Source organism: Vanellus vanellus, assembly GCF_965231255.1.
Source record: "Vanellus vanellus genome assembly, chromosome: 2".
NCBI classification, from domain to species: domain Eukaryota; kingdom Metazoa; phylum Chordata; class Aves; order Charadriiformes; family Charadriidae; genus Vanellus; species Vanellus vanellus.
In genome coordinates this window covers 90,336,756-90,350,944 of record NC_138906.1, presented here as the reverse complement: position 1 = coordinate 90,350,944, position 14,189 = coordinate 90,336,756, and the positions used below count along the sequence as shown (strand labels likewise).

The 14,189-nt window shown below is 36.7% G+C and overlaps 1 protein-coding gene across 1 annotated transcript in view; it reads right to left on the bottom strand.

Moving 5' to 3' along the window:
• Positions 1 to 14,189, bottom strand: part of CTNND2 (catenin delta 2) — a gene marked incomplete at both ends in the record, with an annotated part of 573,915 nt that overhangs the window by 423,310 nt on the left and 136,416 nt on the right. The window contains one exon of the mRNA XM_082479407.1: positions 9,769 to 9,881. Coding sequence (XP_082335533.1) covers positions 9,769 to 9,881 — 113 coding nt within the window. The remainder of the gene's footprint in view (positions 1 to 9,768; positions 9,882 to 14,189) is intronic.

Below are 14,189 nucleotides of genomic sequence, written 5' to 3'. Positions count from 1 at the left end.
CACATTCTCTGACCTGAACACTCTTACATTTGGTAGTACACATGAAACCAGCAACATCAACTGTTGATGTCAAACTGGTTTAGGAAATTAGGCTTCGTATATTGTAATATTTGTCACAATTAGCAGAATCTGTCCATTCAACTTCCTGACAACTTACGTATTTCACAAACCTCTTATTTCTAAGCAAAGATTTCATAAGTGTCTAAATACTGTGTTTAGGCATGTAAATTAGTAGTCTGTTTTTCAGAAGTGCTGGGTTCCAGCTATTACTTAGCAGACACACATTAACACATTGACCATCGTCCATCAGCTAGCAACCCAACACCTAGAAAGTCACCAACTTTTTTTTTGGAAGGTAAGTAGATTGTTGGAAAACATGAATGGTATGGGGGAGGAGAATCCCTAAATGACTTAGCTAAGCTATAGACTGAAAACTGACATGGGAAAAAAACACTTTATTAAACTGGCCAAGGATTCAAACCACATTGTTCATTCCTGCTTATGGTCTGAGAAAGGCTGCTTCAGTTTCTTTTCTTCTAAGATTATCCAAATGCACTCCTTAAGGATTTTGAATGTAGCAAAAATACTATCTCTTCAACTTTTTCTAAGAAAGTCTCTCTGGTTTTATTTTTTTTTTTTGGTTTGGCATTTGTTGTGTTTTTTTTTTTTTTTTTTTTTTTTTTTTTTATGCCTTTTACAGATTGCATTGAGTTTTTTGCTAAGACTTCAAAGAAAACATTGAGGTATAAAAAACACTTGCACATATTCCCACCATTTTGATCTAATTCAATGTTTCCTTTCAGCTCATTTAATTCTCATGCTGGCTTAGTAGCATCATAACCAAAGGTGCACCATTATGTAACAAGAAGGCTGGCTTCTTAGTAAAGAATGGTGGTTTTTTACTCTCTCCTACCTTGAAACCTACAACATGCTTTTACCAAGTTCTTCTGTTTTATCACAAGCCCAATAACACATGATAAGCTTTATACAAGATCTGGAAATACAGCAGATAGTACTATGTTTAGTATTGACAAAACATTCCTCAGATTTGAGTTACCCAAAAAATTATTGTATGCATGGCCCACCTTTCATTTTAGTTTTCCTACTCAAGAACCAATGTCAATTTTGTGCCTGTTCAGGGGTTTTTAAATAGAACTGCCATCAAATAAGATGCAGTAGAGAAGTTAATCAAGTGACACAAATTATTATCAACAGGTCCAGCACAACATTTTCCTTCTGTTCCCCCCAGACTGAGGCATTCTAGGGGATAATGCTGTTCAGTATCAGTTCCACTGACATTAGCACTGTCCTTCAAAGTAATAGTGCATCTTTGAAACAAACCTCCCGCTCTTTTCCACTTCGTAAGCTTCAGTTTGCATCACGAAGTGGCCTCATGGCACATCAAATGAATAGTTTTCAGAAACTAACCTGTAAAAGGCTTTCCAGGAGCCTAGCTTTACTTCAAGAACTAATGGCAGGCCAATCCACGGGGCGAAACTAAAGTCTGTTATAAATCCTCTCAAAACACTTATGATAAGAATGCTGTGTTCTCAGAAGCACGTTTCCTTCTGCTGAGCTACAAGAACTGTGCTGCACTCCTGCTAATGCAGACACAGCTATGAGCTGATGAGGTTTGAATAAACAATAATAATAATAAAAAAAGACTCCTTTCTTTGATTTCTCATTTGATTCAGTTTATCTACTTCTGCAAAGTAAATGATTCTTCACATTTACCAACACTGCTTTTCATGGATTCTGAATAATGCTTCCGAGAAAGAGGGAAATTATATATGCTGTACTTAACATTTCTTCTGCTGTCAGCAGTTCCTGTTAAACACTAAGCTCTAGAGTAAAACTTGATGACTGGAAGATAGCATATTTAATATGGATTTTGGGGGGACTTGTTAATCTTCTTTTCACCAAGAGAAACCATTTTAAGATATTCTTAACTGCAAAAGATATATTGAGGAAAAGAATTTTTCTTTTTTGTCATATATTCACAAACTAAAGAAGGAAATCACCCGTGAATAGACTCTGCCCTTAAAATGCACTACTGTTAAACATTTCTGAACTGTTATAGGATCCCAAACTAGTCAGAATTTTGGGATGGATGTACATAGATCTTTCATGAAGACAATTGAAAGGCTTCTACTCAACTCCTATTTTCCCCGTACAACTTTTGTTAGAGTAGAAAATAGGAACTTAACATTTACTGAGAAAAATCTCAGAAAAAACCCACACACTCTCCTCCAGACAACTAAAGGTTTATAGCCCACTCTTCTTTAGCCCAGGTGTCTTCACAGCTGGGTCCTTGCTTTGTCACTTGGTCTTAGCCAACTGAAGAATGTTTTGAGTTGATGCAAGTCCGGGCAGCCGCACTCGGTCCTTAGAAATTTCATTCCATTACTCTGCAGTTTGGCTGGCTGCTCCCTAATGTTCACTGCAGACTGTGTATGAACTCATATACCTTGCTGGTCTATACACAAACTGAAGATTTCCCGCTTACGATTGGAATTCCTTCACCTGCAGTACCCTGAATTTTCTGTCATCTTCCCTTCTTGATCAACTTTAGTTGCTCGTCAGGAGTGGAGGAATCTCTGCATCTTTCTAAAGGGTTCCACCTGACCCAGTCACTTATAGCAACATAAAGTTATTGTGACATAATGGCAAAAAAACAACCAAAAAAACTCCACAAAATGCTGTCTTACCACAGCTAAATACTCAAACTTGCAGAATTTGCGAGGATTGTTTTCAGAAACTCACATTTTCAAGAACCTGCCTTTTATTGCTATGTTTTATTTTATTTCAAATAAACTTTTTGATTAATTCAGTTGACAAAAGTTCATCCAAGCATGAGTTGTTAAACTTCACACAATCCACAATGAAGATGAGCAACAGCGTGTGACAAAACTTTCATATTATTCAGCTTCTGAACTACTGAGCAAACATACGTTCCAGAATGAGATGAAGTTTTGAGCTACAGCATTTGCTGTCAAGTGTTTAGTCAAAATCTTCTCTGTCCACTGGTGAAATGCAAATCATCTTAAAGAACATCGCTTTTAAAAATTTGACTACATTTCCTGAATGTAGTAACTACTAACATCATGCTACTTGCTTATGTTTAAAAAAGCAAGTACAAAAATAACACCTAGCATTTTCATAAGTAATGATAAAACATTGATCCTTTTTATTTCTGCTCTGAAATAATTGCTGTGCATTTTTTTTCTTTTTAAAAGTTAACTTTCTAGTTTATATTTCATTAAGAGAGGTTTTTTTTTTATTTTTGCAAGAAATTTAGAAGCTTCCCAGCAGTCCTTGGAAACATCAGTGTAACCAAAGCGATGTTAAAGTTTAACACGTTTAACTGATAACATGCCGAGTTGATGAAGAACCATAATGCAGGCAAAACAGTTTTCCAATAATGACGGTGTATAAATTTTACTTGAAAGTTGCATTATTCTCTAAATGTGACTGTTGAGCAAACTCTGCATACAAACAACTGTTCTGCTCTCATAATATAATAGGCACATATCTTTTTCTTTTGGCTCAGAGTCCACACTAACAATATTTTTTTCCACTTTATTTTTTTTAATACCTACATTCACAGGCAAAAGCAAACCATACACTCATTAGTTTAAATTAGAATGTTTTTTCTGAAATACTTGAAGAATTTGATGCATAAAAAAATACACAGAATTCTAACACAACTATTTTCCTAGCATTTACATGGAAATAATAGTAAAAAGCATAGAAAAAACTTAGGTGGGAAGGGAACCCCTGGATGTCACCTAGTCCAACCCCAGCTTAAAGCAGGTCCAACTAGATCAGGTTGTTTAGGGCCTTGTACCGTCATGTTTTTAGTATCTCCAAGGATGGAAACTAGGTCAGAATTTTCTATGTTCCAACTTGCATGTTGCCTCTCATTCTACCACAATACACCTCTGAGAAGAGTCTTGCCCTTTCTTCTCTACATCCCTCCCATTACCTGTTGTAGACAGAAGAAAGACCCCTCCTGATCCTTCTCTTCTTCAGGCTAAAACCCCTTGTTCCCTCAGCCTCTTCTCATACACCGTGTGCTCTAGCCTCCAGTCTTCTTGGCAGCCCTGCACTGAACTTGCTCCAGCATGCTAATATCTTTCTCGTGCTGGAGAGCCCAAAACTGGATGCGGTACACAAGATGTAGCCTCATGAGTTTCAAATAGAAAGGAGGAATCACTTGCCTTGACCCGCTGGCTAGACTTTTGCTACTGCAGCCCAGGACGTAGCCAGCATCCTGTGCTGCAAGGACTGAATCATGGGCAGCTTGTTGTTGAAGAGGTCCTGCAGGCCTTTTTCTGTAAAGCTGTTCTATCTAGACAGCCCCTGGCTGTGTTGCCACATGGGATTACTCCATCCTAGATGCAGCACTATGCATTTGCTTTCGTTTATGAATTTCAACTTCATAAGGTTCCACTCAGCCCATTTCTCCAACCTGTGCAGGTCTAGCCTGTGGCAGCCTTGCCTCTACTGGATTTGTCAACCCCTAATATTAAATATCTATAAAGACTATTCCATATACTTCTACAATAAGTAGCCTAAATTAGATCTACCACCCACAACTGTACAGGAAAACTTTAAAACTGCAATTTTATGCAGTTGATCAACACAGTGGAAATTGTCTCCCTATGTCACAGTGCATTTCATCTGTCTCTTGACTGTTCTTGAAATGAAGGATCTTACAGGTTTATTTTTTTTTAGTTAGACTTGCTGGACTTTTCTTTTTTCCACGGAATTTGCAAACATTATGTCCTCCTAAGGAAAAAATTTGTTTCCCCAGTAATAAAGTGTGAATAACCTATACAACTCCAAGACAGAGCTACATTGAAGAAAGCATACACAAAGCAGGTAAGTTTTCCAGGCAATTCAGTAAATTAGATTATATTTTTGCTACCTGTAATATACATAAACTTCACTATGTTGCTTAGGACACTCATGCACAAATATCATTCTTTTCAAGAAACTTCTCAGGAAAACTTGCAAATGGCAAATTGCTTCTACTTTCAGTGAGGGGTTAAAATTCATTTGAGAAAAATTCTACTGCCTGACCAATTTACAAACTGTGTTCAAAGAAGAAGAGTAGGCTATGCTTGAGCTACATTCCTGAGTTCAAACAGGAAGACTCCATCAAAAAAGAAGTAGACCTACATACGTTGCTCACATAAAACAGCAATAAAGAATGTGAAACAGAAACTTATTTTAAAGTTTTAAGGATTTACAAAGAAGTAAGTACAGTTCCTCAATGAAGTCTGAAGGATATTTGTTTGCGTAAAGACACAGCTTCCATACATGTTACATGTACATGCATGCAATCTATTTTCTTGCTTGTTCAGTCTTTCCATTCTGTGGCACTATTTTGTGTAAATTCTTTCAAAAGAAAATATGCGAACATGTAGCTGAGTCTTCAAAGTGCCTTGGAGATTTTGTTTTCATCTCCGGAAGGAAAAAAAAAAAAAAAAAAAAAAAACACACAACACTCGCTTTCATCAGCTTCTCTTTTGAGGAACTATATGATGTGGTCATGGGAAATTCATAAATTTGAAATACATTAATATGAGCTTAAAATTATCAGAGACTGAACACCTCAAAGATACGTAGGCATATAATTGCCCTCCATACAGACAGGAGTGACAGACTGATGGATCTGTCCCAGAAGGAATAAGCAGCTCAGCCAGAGGGATGGAGCAGTACAGAACACGACTGGGCTCCTTATACAACATGTGATGAAATTTTAATACTCAGCAGGCTAAGTAATGAACTGCTCAGAGCTTGCCAACATGGAAACACTGTAGCATGGAAAAGTTCCCTATTTTGTCCTGCTTCATGGTTTAAGCATTTTATTCAGCTTTATCAGAAGTCATTGATTCCCCCTTTTACTCACAGCCAAGAACATGTTCCCGAGAGAAGGCACTCAAGTCCTTTTGGTACAATTCCTAGTGAATGTAGTCCTCTAACCCTCTCAAAAATGACTACCGATCAAGGATATGACAAGGAAAATTTACTTTGGGTATTCTGATGGGGCCCAGCTGTGAGATAAATTGGCACAGAAATTATGTACACTGTTAAAGCTGCAGTGTTTCCTCGCAAGCCCAAAATCAGTTTCTTCAACATTAGAGAATGCTTCTGTGGAAGAACTGAGCCTTTGCGTCCCTTCAAGTTGAGCAAGACGTGTTGCAAGCAGAGCTTTGGATAGACTGGTCAGTTCTGGCTAATCCAATCTCTTCTGAACAAACTGGCACATCTATGGGCAAACTACAGTACAGAGGTACCAGTTTGTATCACAGAAGCTACGAATGCCAGATTCCTTCCAGGCTAATTAGACCTGCCTCTCACCAGGCTAACTATGGAGCTATACCAGTGTGAGATACAGCAATCCCTGTCATGGATCCAGGCTGCATAATTCTGTGCAGAGTTGCGTTGTGCTGTGCAAATTCACATGTTACTTTCTAGATCCCAATTTCTGTGGAAGAAAAGGTTATATAGGAAGCCTTTAAGGACTGAAAATTGAGCCACATGGAGCTTCACGGTACAGCTGGCTACACAACTCCTTCTGGGCCAAGCGTCAAATACGCAAGAGGAGTACAGAAAGCAAAACTGAAGCCAGAAATAACAGCCCTTTAGCATACTCCTAAAAACCTGGTTTCAAGGGCACAATCTTAAGACATATAGGAAGACTCGACACAACTACGATCCCAAGGAATCACAGAATAGTCAGGGTTGGAAGGGACCTCTGGAGATCATCTAGTCCAACCCCCCTGCCAGAGCAGGGTCACCTACAACAGGTACAAGCCGAAAACAGTTTCCCTGGTATCTCCAAAATGAAGGGACCTGTACATACTTGTTATGCATATCTGCAGTTGTTTTAACACGTTAGACCACGATATGGCAGAAAATACCACTGTAAGCTGTTTCAGCCTGACTAAAATTGCAAATGTGGATAGTTGCTCCATGTACTAGTTTTAGACATTTGGGTACTAACAGACATAGGTAACAAAAACTAACAAGAAAAATTCCTTTTAGACATTTTGTGTGAATTATTTTAAGTGGCAAAAAAAAATACCTAACTTCCCAATATTAAAATATGCTGATTACAATCAGTCCAGTTTGATTATTCCTTGATAAAGGCTAATAAATTTAGGTGTCATCTGACAATGGTGACATCACTGAAGGATGCATATTCACTCCTACTGGAGACTTACAGGTAGGATTTCACTTTGAATAATGACAATATTTAAAATAAATGCAGTTGATGTAGAGATTGTTTTAACAGGCTCTTTACCAATAAAAGCTTAGTAATAACTGGTATAAGTTCTGATTTTATTTTGTGTCCTGCCAGAAAACCATGACTAAAGCGATTAATTAATTATTCAGTAGCTGAATAAAATAAAGATGGCAAAATATTCAAATTTCCCTGCATCAGTAAGAAACTGATTTTTAAAGCATTTACTATTTGCCACAAAATTATTCACGTTGTCTTAAAGCAGGTAAGTTTAAAAAGCTTAGCTTCACAGGGGGTCATACCTCTGGAAAAAAAGTATTTTTAAGCAAGCCTCTTCTGCTCCCACAGACTCCAAAAGACTATATGAAGTTAGACACTTTTTTTCTTAACACGAATTATTTCACTGTATAATTCTTTATCTTCCAAGCCTTTGTCTCGCTATACTACATCAAACAAACATTCCCAAATCTAAATGAGCAGTGGAAAGTCAGCAGAGCAGAGTGATATTTGACTTCACTTAATATTTGTGTTAGTTCTACCCAGTCCCATAATGATTTAGTATTTTTACAACCAACAGAAAATTAAAGCTCATTTCATGTATATGGGAGAAACAACAACCCAACACAAACAATATTAGATTGTTACTGATTTCCTTTTTAAAATCACTTGCCAAGTCTAAGAACAGCTATCTATTTGTAAGTTTTCAACATTATCTTCTGGTCAACAGTATTTGAAGTATTTTTTAACAGATTTTAGTTGAACTGCTATAAATTTTAAACTCTCATACGTAAAATATTTGCGGAGCAAATTACAGATGTCAAAAATTTGTATGAAATATCCCCAGTAATTCTAGGTACTAGTTTATTCCACAGAGAGGGTAGTAGTCAAAATATTCAACTTCTCAAATAACTCGAGTCTCTAAGAAACAGCTGAGTGACTTTGATACCACTGATGACTCAAAGGTATAACTTGACCAATAGGAAAGAAGTTCACCAGGAAAACATTTCCTTCCAAACAAGAAATTTCCCAACCTCCATGTCACTGGCTGGAATAATTATAAGATAATAGCATTATTCAAACATAGCTCAATATTATTCAAGCATAGTTCAGATAGCTTTTCAGCGATACTTAGTCGCACCATACTTAAAATTTAAAGTGCTGGAGGAGCGCACCTAAGGTGCAAAATACAGTACTGCACTGCATTGCCAAATATTACCTACTCTGTGCTTAAATAATTCTAAGTAATACAGTTTCTCTAGTGTTAATGTAAGTCTAGTTGGTGGGGAAGATTATATACAATAAAGTAAGATTTTATCTTAGGGATTTACTTCTCACTTGGTTTATTAAGAATATTTATATTTAAATCAACTTCATGTACAGCTGCTGCTGAATTAGTGAAAGATTCTTCTGACTTCTGCCAATTTAATTGAACTGTTACATTCAGTATTTTTGTTGCATCTTTGGCATTCTGCTGAATAATTATTTCCTACTTTTCATGGAAAACATTTATTTGATTGAAATGTAGCCTGAATTGCTTAAACTGAGGAAGTGTTTCTTCCAGTAGTGACAGATTTTTTTTGCAATTTTTCTACTAGTATCACACAAAACTTGGTACTAAACTCGGAATATCATACTTAATCATAAGCATTTAAAAGATAGATATCACACCTAATATTTCCACTGATAAAAACAGAAGATGCGTCTATACAACATTTTTTTTTTGATCCTTTAAACTCAAGTACTATCACCTTTCATTTATTAGGTTCATCGGAAAAAAGCAAAGAAACTAGTATCAAGAAGCTCAAAACTATAAAATCTTTACTCGCAAACTGACCAAAAGATCAGCTTCCTTTTGTTACTATTTCTTAAATAACCTCACCATCATCCAAACAATGTACTAGAACAATTTCTTAAATTGAAGAAAGCCAATGTTTAAAAAAAAACAAAACAAACAAAAAAAAACCCAAACATACCCAACAAAATAACAGTGACTCATATCTTATCATTACATTTTGATGTCAGGTCAGCAGCTTTAAGTAATTGTCTCAAAAGCTTTCAATACCTTGAATGATGAAACTATGATAAAACAGGTTCACAAAACTTATCAATACACTTCTGCAAATATGAAGCTAAAAAGCTCTGGCTGAAAATTACAGCTGTATTGGTAGTGGAAACAGGAGTTTTTGCTGTTAATCCATTCAGACTACAGCAAATCAATGAATTCCAAATGTAACTACTATTTTGTTACTGGACAAACCAGATACCAAATTGCATGAAAATAAGCCTCTTTTTGAAAATTTTCATTTTGATCTTTTATAAAGGAAATTTCAAGCTCTACTAAAATCTCATTCTCTGTAGTGTATAATTTTTTTTGGTTTGTTTTCTTTTAACAAGATGATCATCAATCTTGTTGATCATCAATCTTTTTTACAAGATGATCATCAATCTTAGGGTAATTTGTAACAGTGACAAAACGCATTACATTACAAAGAAATTAACAATTCGTACATTACCTAATGCTGCTCATGCTTCCAGTTTCTGATCCAAGCTTACATCTCTCCAGCTGGCTAGCTACAATCTGACGTTCAGCCTCAAGTTCTCGAGTCAGTCTCTCAAACTGCAGTTCCTGAAAAAATAATTAAAACATTTGTTTTGACTTCTCTTGAGATTAAGAAGGAATTTCAGTACATAAAATTATAAATTGTGCTAGAACTGTTAGCATAATATCTTGTAGAAAAACTTTTTTTTTTTAAACACATTCACAGTCCAAATTTTTGTGGTAACACCTACTCGTTCGTTCATTCACTCTAATGATATATGTCATAAAATTCGCCAGTTTATCAGGAATGGAATGTCCAAATACATTAAACAATTTAGGCCTATGTCAAAATCATTCATAGTTCATGCAGACCTCTTAGCAGCATACAAGTGTGTTTTTAAAAAACTGATCCAAGTATGATCACAAATGAGAACAATTTGTGTTACTTAAAAAAAAGATGCAAAGTTCTGCAGATGATCATGCGGTGACAAAAGCTTTTATACTGAAAAAGACAACCATCACAGCACACACTAGTGAAATAAACTAAATTGAAGGTATGTTGTTATGGACTGAACACAGTTTTATTTCTGCATTTAATGATGTGCAGAAGGGAAACTCAAGTAGGTTTGGACAAAAGCCGTGTCAAAAATACTACCTTTAATTGAACGTATTTTCTTTTGTTCTGTCAAGGAAGCCAAACCAGCCCCACCAGATGAGATTTATCCACAGAGCTTATAAAGGTACTTCTGAAGAGTTTTTGTTTTTATATGCAAGACATTATTTAATTAAAAGAAATAAAAAAAAAGAAGCAAAACCAAGAGAAGTAAAATCCCTACTATTCCTCAAAGAGCTACATTTCCCACATATGGCAGTAGCTTTATCAGCTTCAAAATTGAAACACTTTTAGGGAATTATGTTTGTTGTGAATTTGCCCAATGTTCCTGCCCTTTCATTTTGGTCAGTTACATTAAGTCACTTTCACAAGTAAATAGAAACATCTCTCTCGCCCCTTTTCTTTGGGTTTGTTGAAGGCTGAAGGAGAAATATTTCGAGAATCCACTTTTTAAATTATTCCTGTGTCCACACAAATGTACCCTTTATCTCTTTCTCTCACTTTTCTTTCAAAAAAAGACCTCCCCATAATGCAAAGGTATGGGAGAGAGTCCCTTGAATAATTCCCCAGCAATGTCTTGCCAAGCAGAAAAACAGTACTGGAAATTACTTGGGTCATGACTATATATATATATATGACAGAAATGAAGAAGTGGTAGGAGTAAAGAGAAGAATTGAGAAGTCTTCATCCTATCTGCTACATAAAACCTCTGACCAAAAAGCCAAGGGCAAATGGAGGCATTAAACTTTTCAAATCTCTGAAACAAGGCAAACCATAACTGAAGTGGAAAGCGGCTGGTGGTTGTTCTACCCAATTCAGCTGGATCCTTCCCCTTGTTTCTCTTGTTATTTGCATGGAATAACTTCTGTCCTGCACTACGAGTAAGAGGCAAAGTCCAATCAGGTTATATACAGCACAAAGGAGCCAGTGTATACTTAAACGGACACTGACTACTTGGCAAAGCCTACTTAATTCTGTATTCATTGTTCCAGGCAAGACTATCCAGAGTACAAGAACACCATCAAAAGTCAGACTGATGTAAAGTGCAAAACATCACTGCGCACTGAATGTTAATAGTGCATTAGTAATCATAGCTAATAATATTCTCTGCACGTTTTTGTAGTACTCAGAAATGTCTTCATTGTTGTTTGTAGATAGCGCTATTAAAAATCACCTAAGAATAATCACTTATTTCAGATATGCCTACCTTGCAGAGAGCATTTGTCTCTCACCTAGTAGAATCAATTGTCTGAAAAGCTGAAGAGACCGTTGATCAACTTTCCAAGAGTTATTATTCAAATCCTGGCCTTGTTCGCATAAAATTATACCCTTACTGCAGAAAGGATTGTAACAGAAATATTACTGCAGTCTTAAAGAATGTAAAATCCAAGTGGTATAGTATTTGCTATGCTAGTGTACTTCCATCAAAGCATGTAAGCACTGAGAAGATTTGATAGTATAAAATGCCAAACAAAACCAAACAGAGCATTAAGTTTACTTTCAAAACTAAAGCAAGAGCTTTAACAGCTATTCCGTTCCACCACATAGTGACTTGAACCTATCATGACAATGATGTCAATGCACATTTTGATGCTTAGCATACATTTTCATCTAGCCAGCTTCACTTCCCACCATCCCTGGTGAGGCAAGTCAGACGTGTTCTTTGCCATGGCTGAACAGAGGGCATTTTCTTTACCTGCCTAGTGAGAAGATGCAGCTGTCCCTATAATGTTACTAAGAGAACATCAGAATCAAGGACTCAGGAGCTGATGTTCCTGACTGTCCATGCTGTCATTTGCCTTTTCCCAGACAGACAAGTGTCGCTTGTTGTGTCTTTTCACTCTAATAGGTGTGCAAACAACCTCTCTCCAGTTTCCTTTTGTCCATCCTATCCCAAGTCAACTAAATACAGAAATGCCCCCAAAACTATTTTACTTAAATACTTTAAAGATTATTTTGCCTTTTTCTTTTCTCCTGCTATCTGGATGGTACATCTTCTTACGTGTTTTCTATGCTTCTCATTCCTTCAGTTAATCACTCTGGTTGACTACTTCCCAGACACTTCTGCATTTTCCCAGCTAACATTTTTATGTCGTGATTACTGTGTCTACAGAACATTTTTGCTTATGATTCTAGTCTCTATATACTTTTCTACTCTGGACTCTGTCATTTATCTTTCTTTCCTACTTACTCCTTTCTGTTCTCTTCTGCATTGCATCTTTCTTTCATTTCCTAGCATACTTCATGACTCATCCTCCACTAAACTCTTTCGGTCCTACTATACAAATCGCTACTTTAGCAAATGCCCTAAAATGAATGGTTTAAGCAGCCTCTCTCTCAATAATTGGTCCCTTATTAAAGGAAACCTGCCCTTCCGAAGATGTAGAAATTCATGTTTTCTGGTACCACTGCCCACATTATTTAAGTCCCGCCCAGCAGAGATGATGTGAAAGGGACAGTTGTGTGTATGTTCCTCCTCAAGCAGGAAGCAGAGCTGTGCTGGATCACTTAAGAAAAAAAATAATCTTCAGTTTCTAATGCATGAAAACGGCTAGAATAGATGAAGAGTAACGTCATTACTAGCCCGATTTAATTCCTGCTATTTCTCAGCTAACTGTCTTCTGTTAGGTGCGATCAGAAGTTAGGGATGGAAGGAAGGAGATGAAAGGTGGGGGGTGAGATATGCGAAGGGGCAGAGCCAAACAATCATTACCTCAGAATTATCCTCTACATTAAATTTAACAAACAAGTGTGTTAGGTACTCCCTCATGTGATGACAAAGGTGCAGGTCCGCAGGGTTGCCTTGGGAATGAAAGAGGAAAAGAAGAATTCAAGTAAGAGTCAGAAGAGACTGCTATCCCTCTGTACCAAGAATCCCTGGCAGAAAACAAATTAATAAGCTTCCTTCTCTTTGTTTGGGAAGCAGTGAGAGTGACTAATATTTGAATAAATCCATATGTTTAGATTTCAAGCAGCTGTCACAGTGCAAGAAGACAGAAGCTAGAAATAGTATTTGCTTACATTTTATAAAAATAACTACTGAACCTGACTCCCTCATTTGTCTTATTTGTTCTGTTTACAATTGTTTTCACCAGTTCATGCCATGTTGTGTTATCTTCACAACCTTCTATTATTTAGCTGAATCAAGCTAATCGGAACATCAAAATTAAAAACAAATTCTTACCCACTGATTATGCAAATCTATTGTCAAGACAATTGCAGAATGAAGAACAGCAAAAACTACATTGCAACATCAAGATAAATTTAAGTCACGCCACGTCAAGTGCAGCTTCATGGACTGTGCTACAAAGGGCGATGATGCCCACACGCAAAGGCACTGCAAAGCTGAAGTGACCTGTCTGGCAGTCCTTAGCATCAGAAAGGGTGCGGGAGTGGGAAGCCAACAGAAAGATTAGAAATAACGATGAGAGTAATCCAGAGAAATCACTCAAGAAAGCAGCTTGGAAAGGGAGGAACTTCCTGATAGCTTTATCAAATTGTTGTGAAGCAATAAAAATAGTATGTATCTGCTAGGGCCTGAAGCAATTTATATTTAAAAATGGTATTCGTCCACCACCACAAGTTTGTTTGTAAAAAATATTCATTATTCCATAGACAGCAATTGGACGTATTTGCCTTTTCAGTATGAGATTTATATTTTATCTACCCTCTGCAGACACCAAAACTTCAAGCATTAAATAAGACTTGAGTAAGGTCATCCATTTCACAGTGGTCCAGAAACTGAATAAGCCTGATGGAAATCTTCACAGCCTTTGGACAGG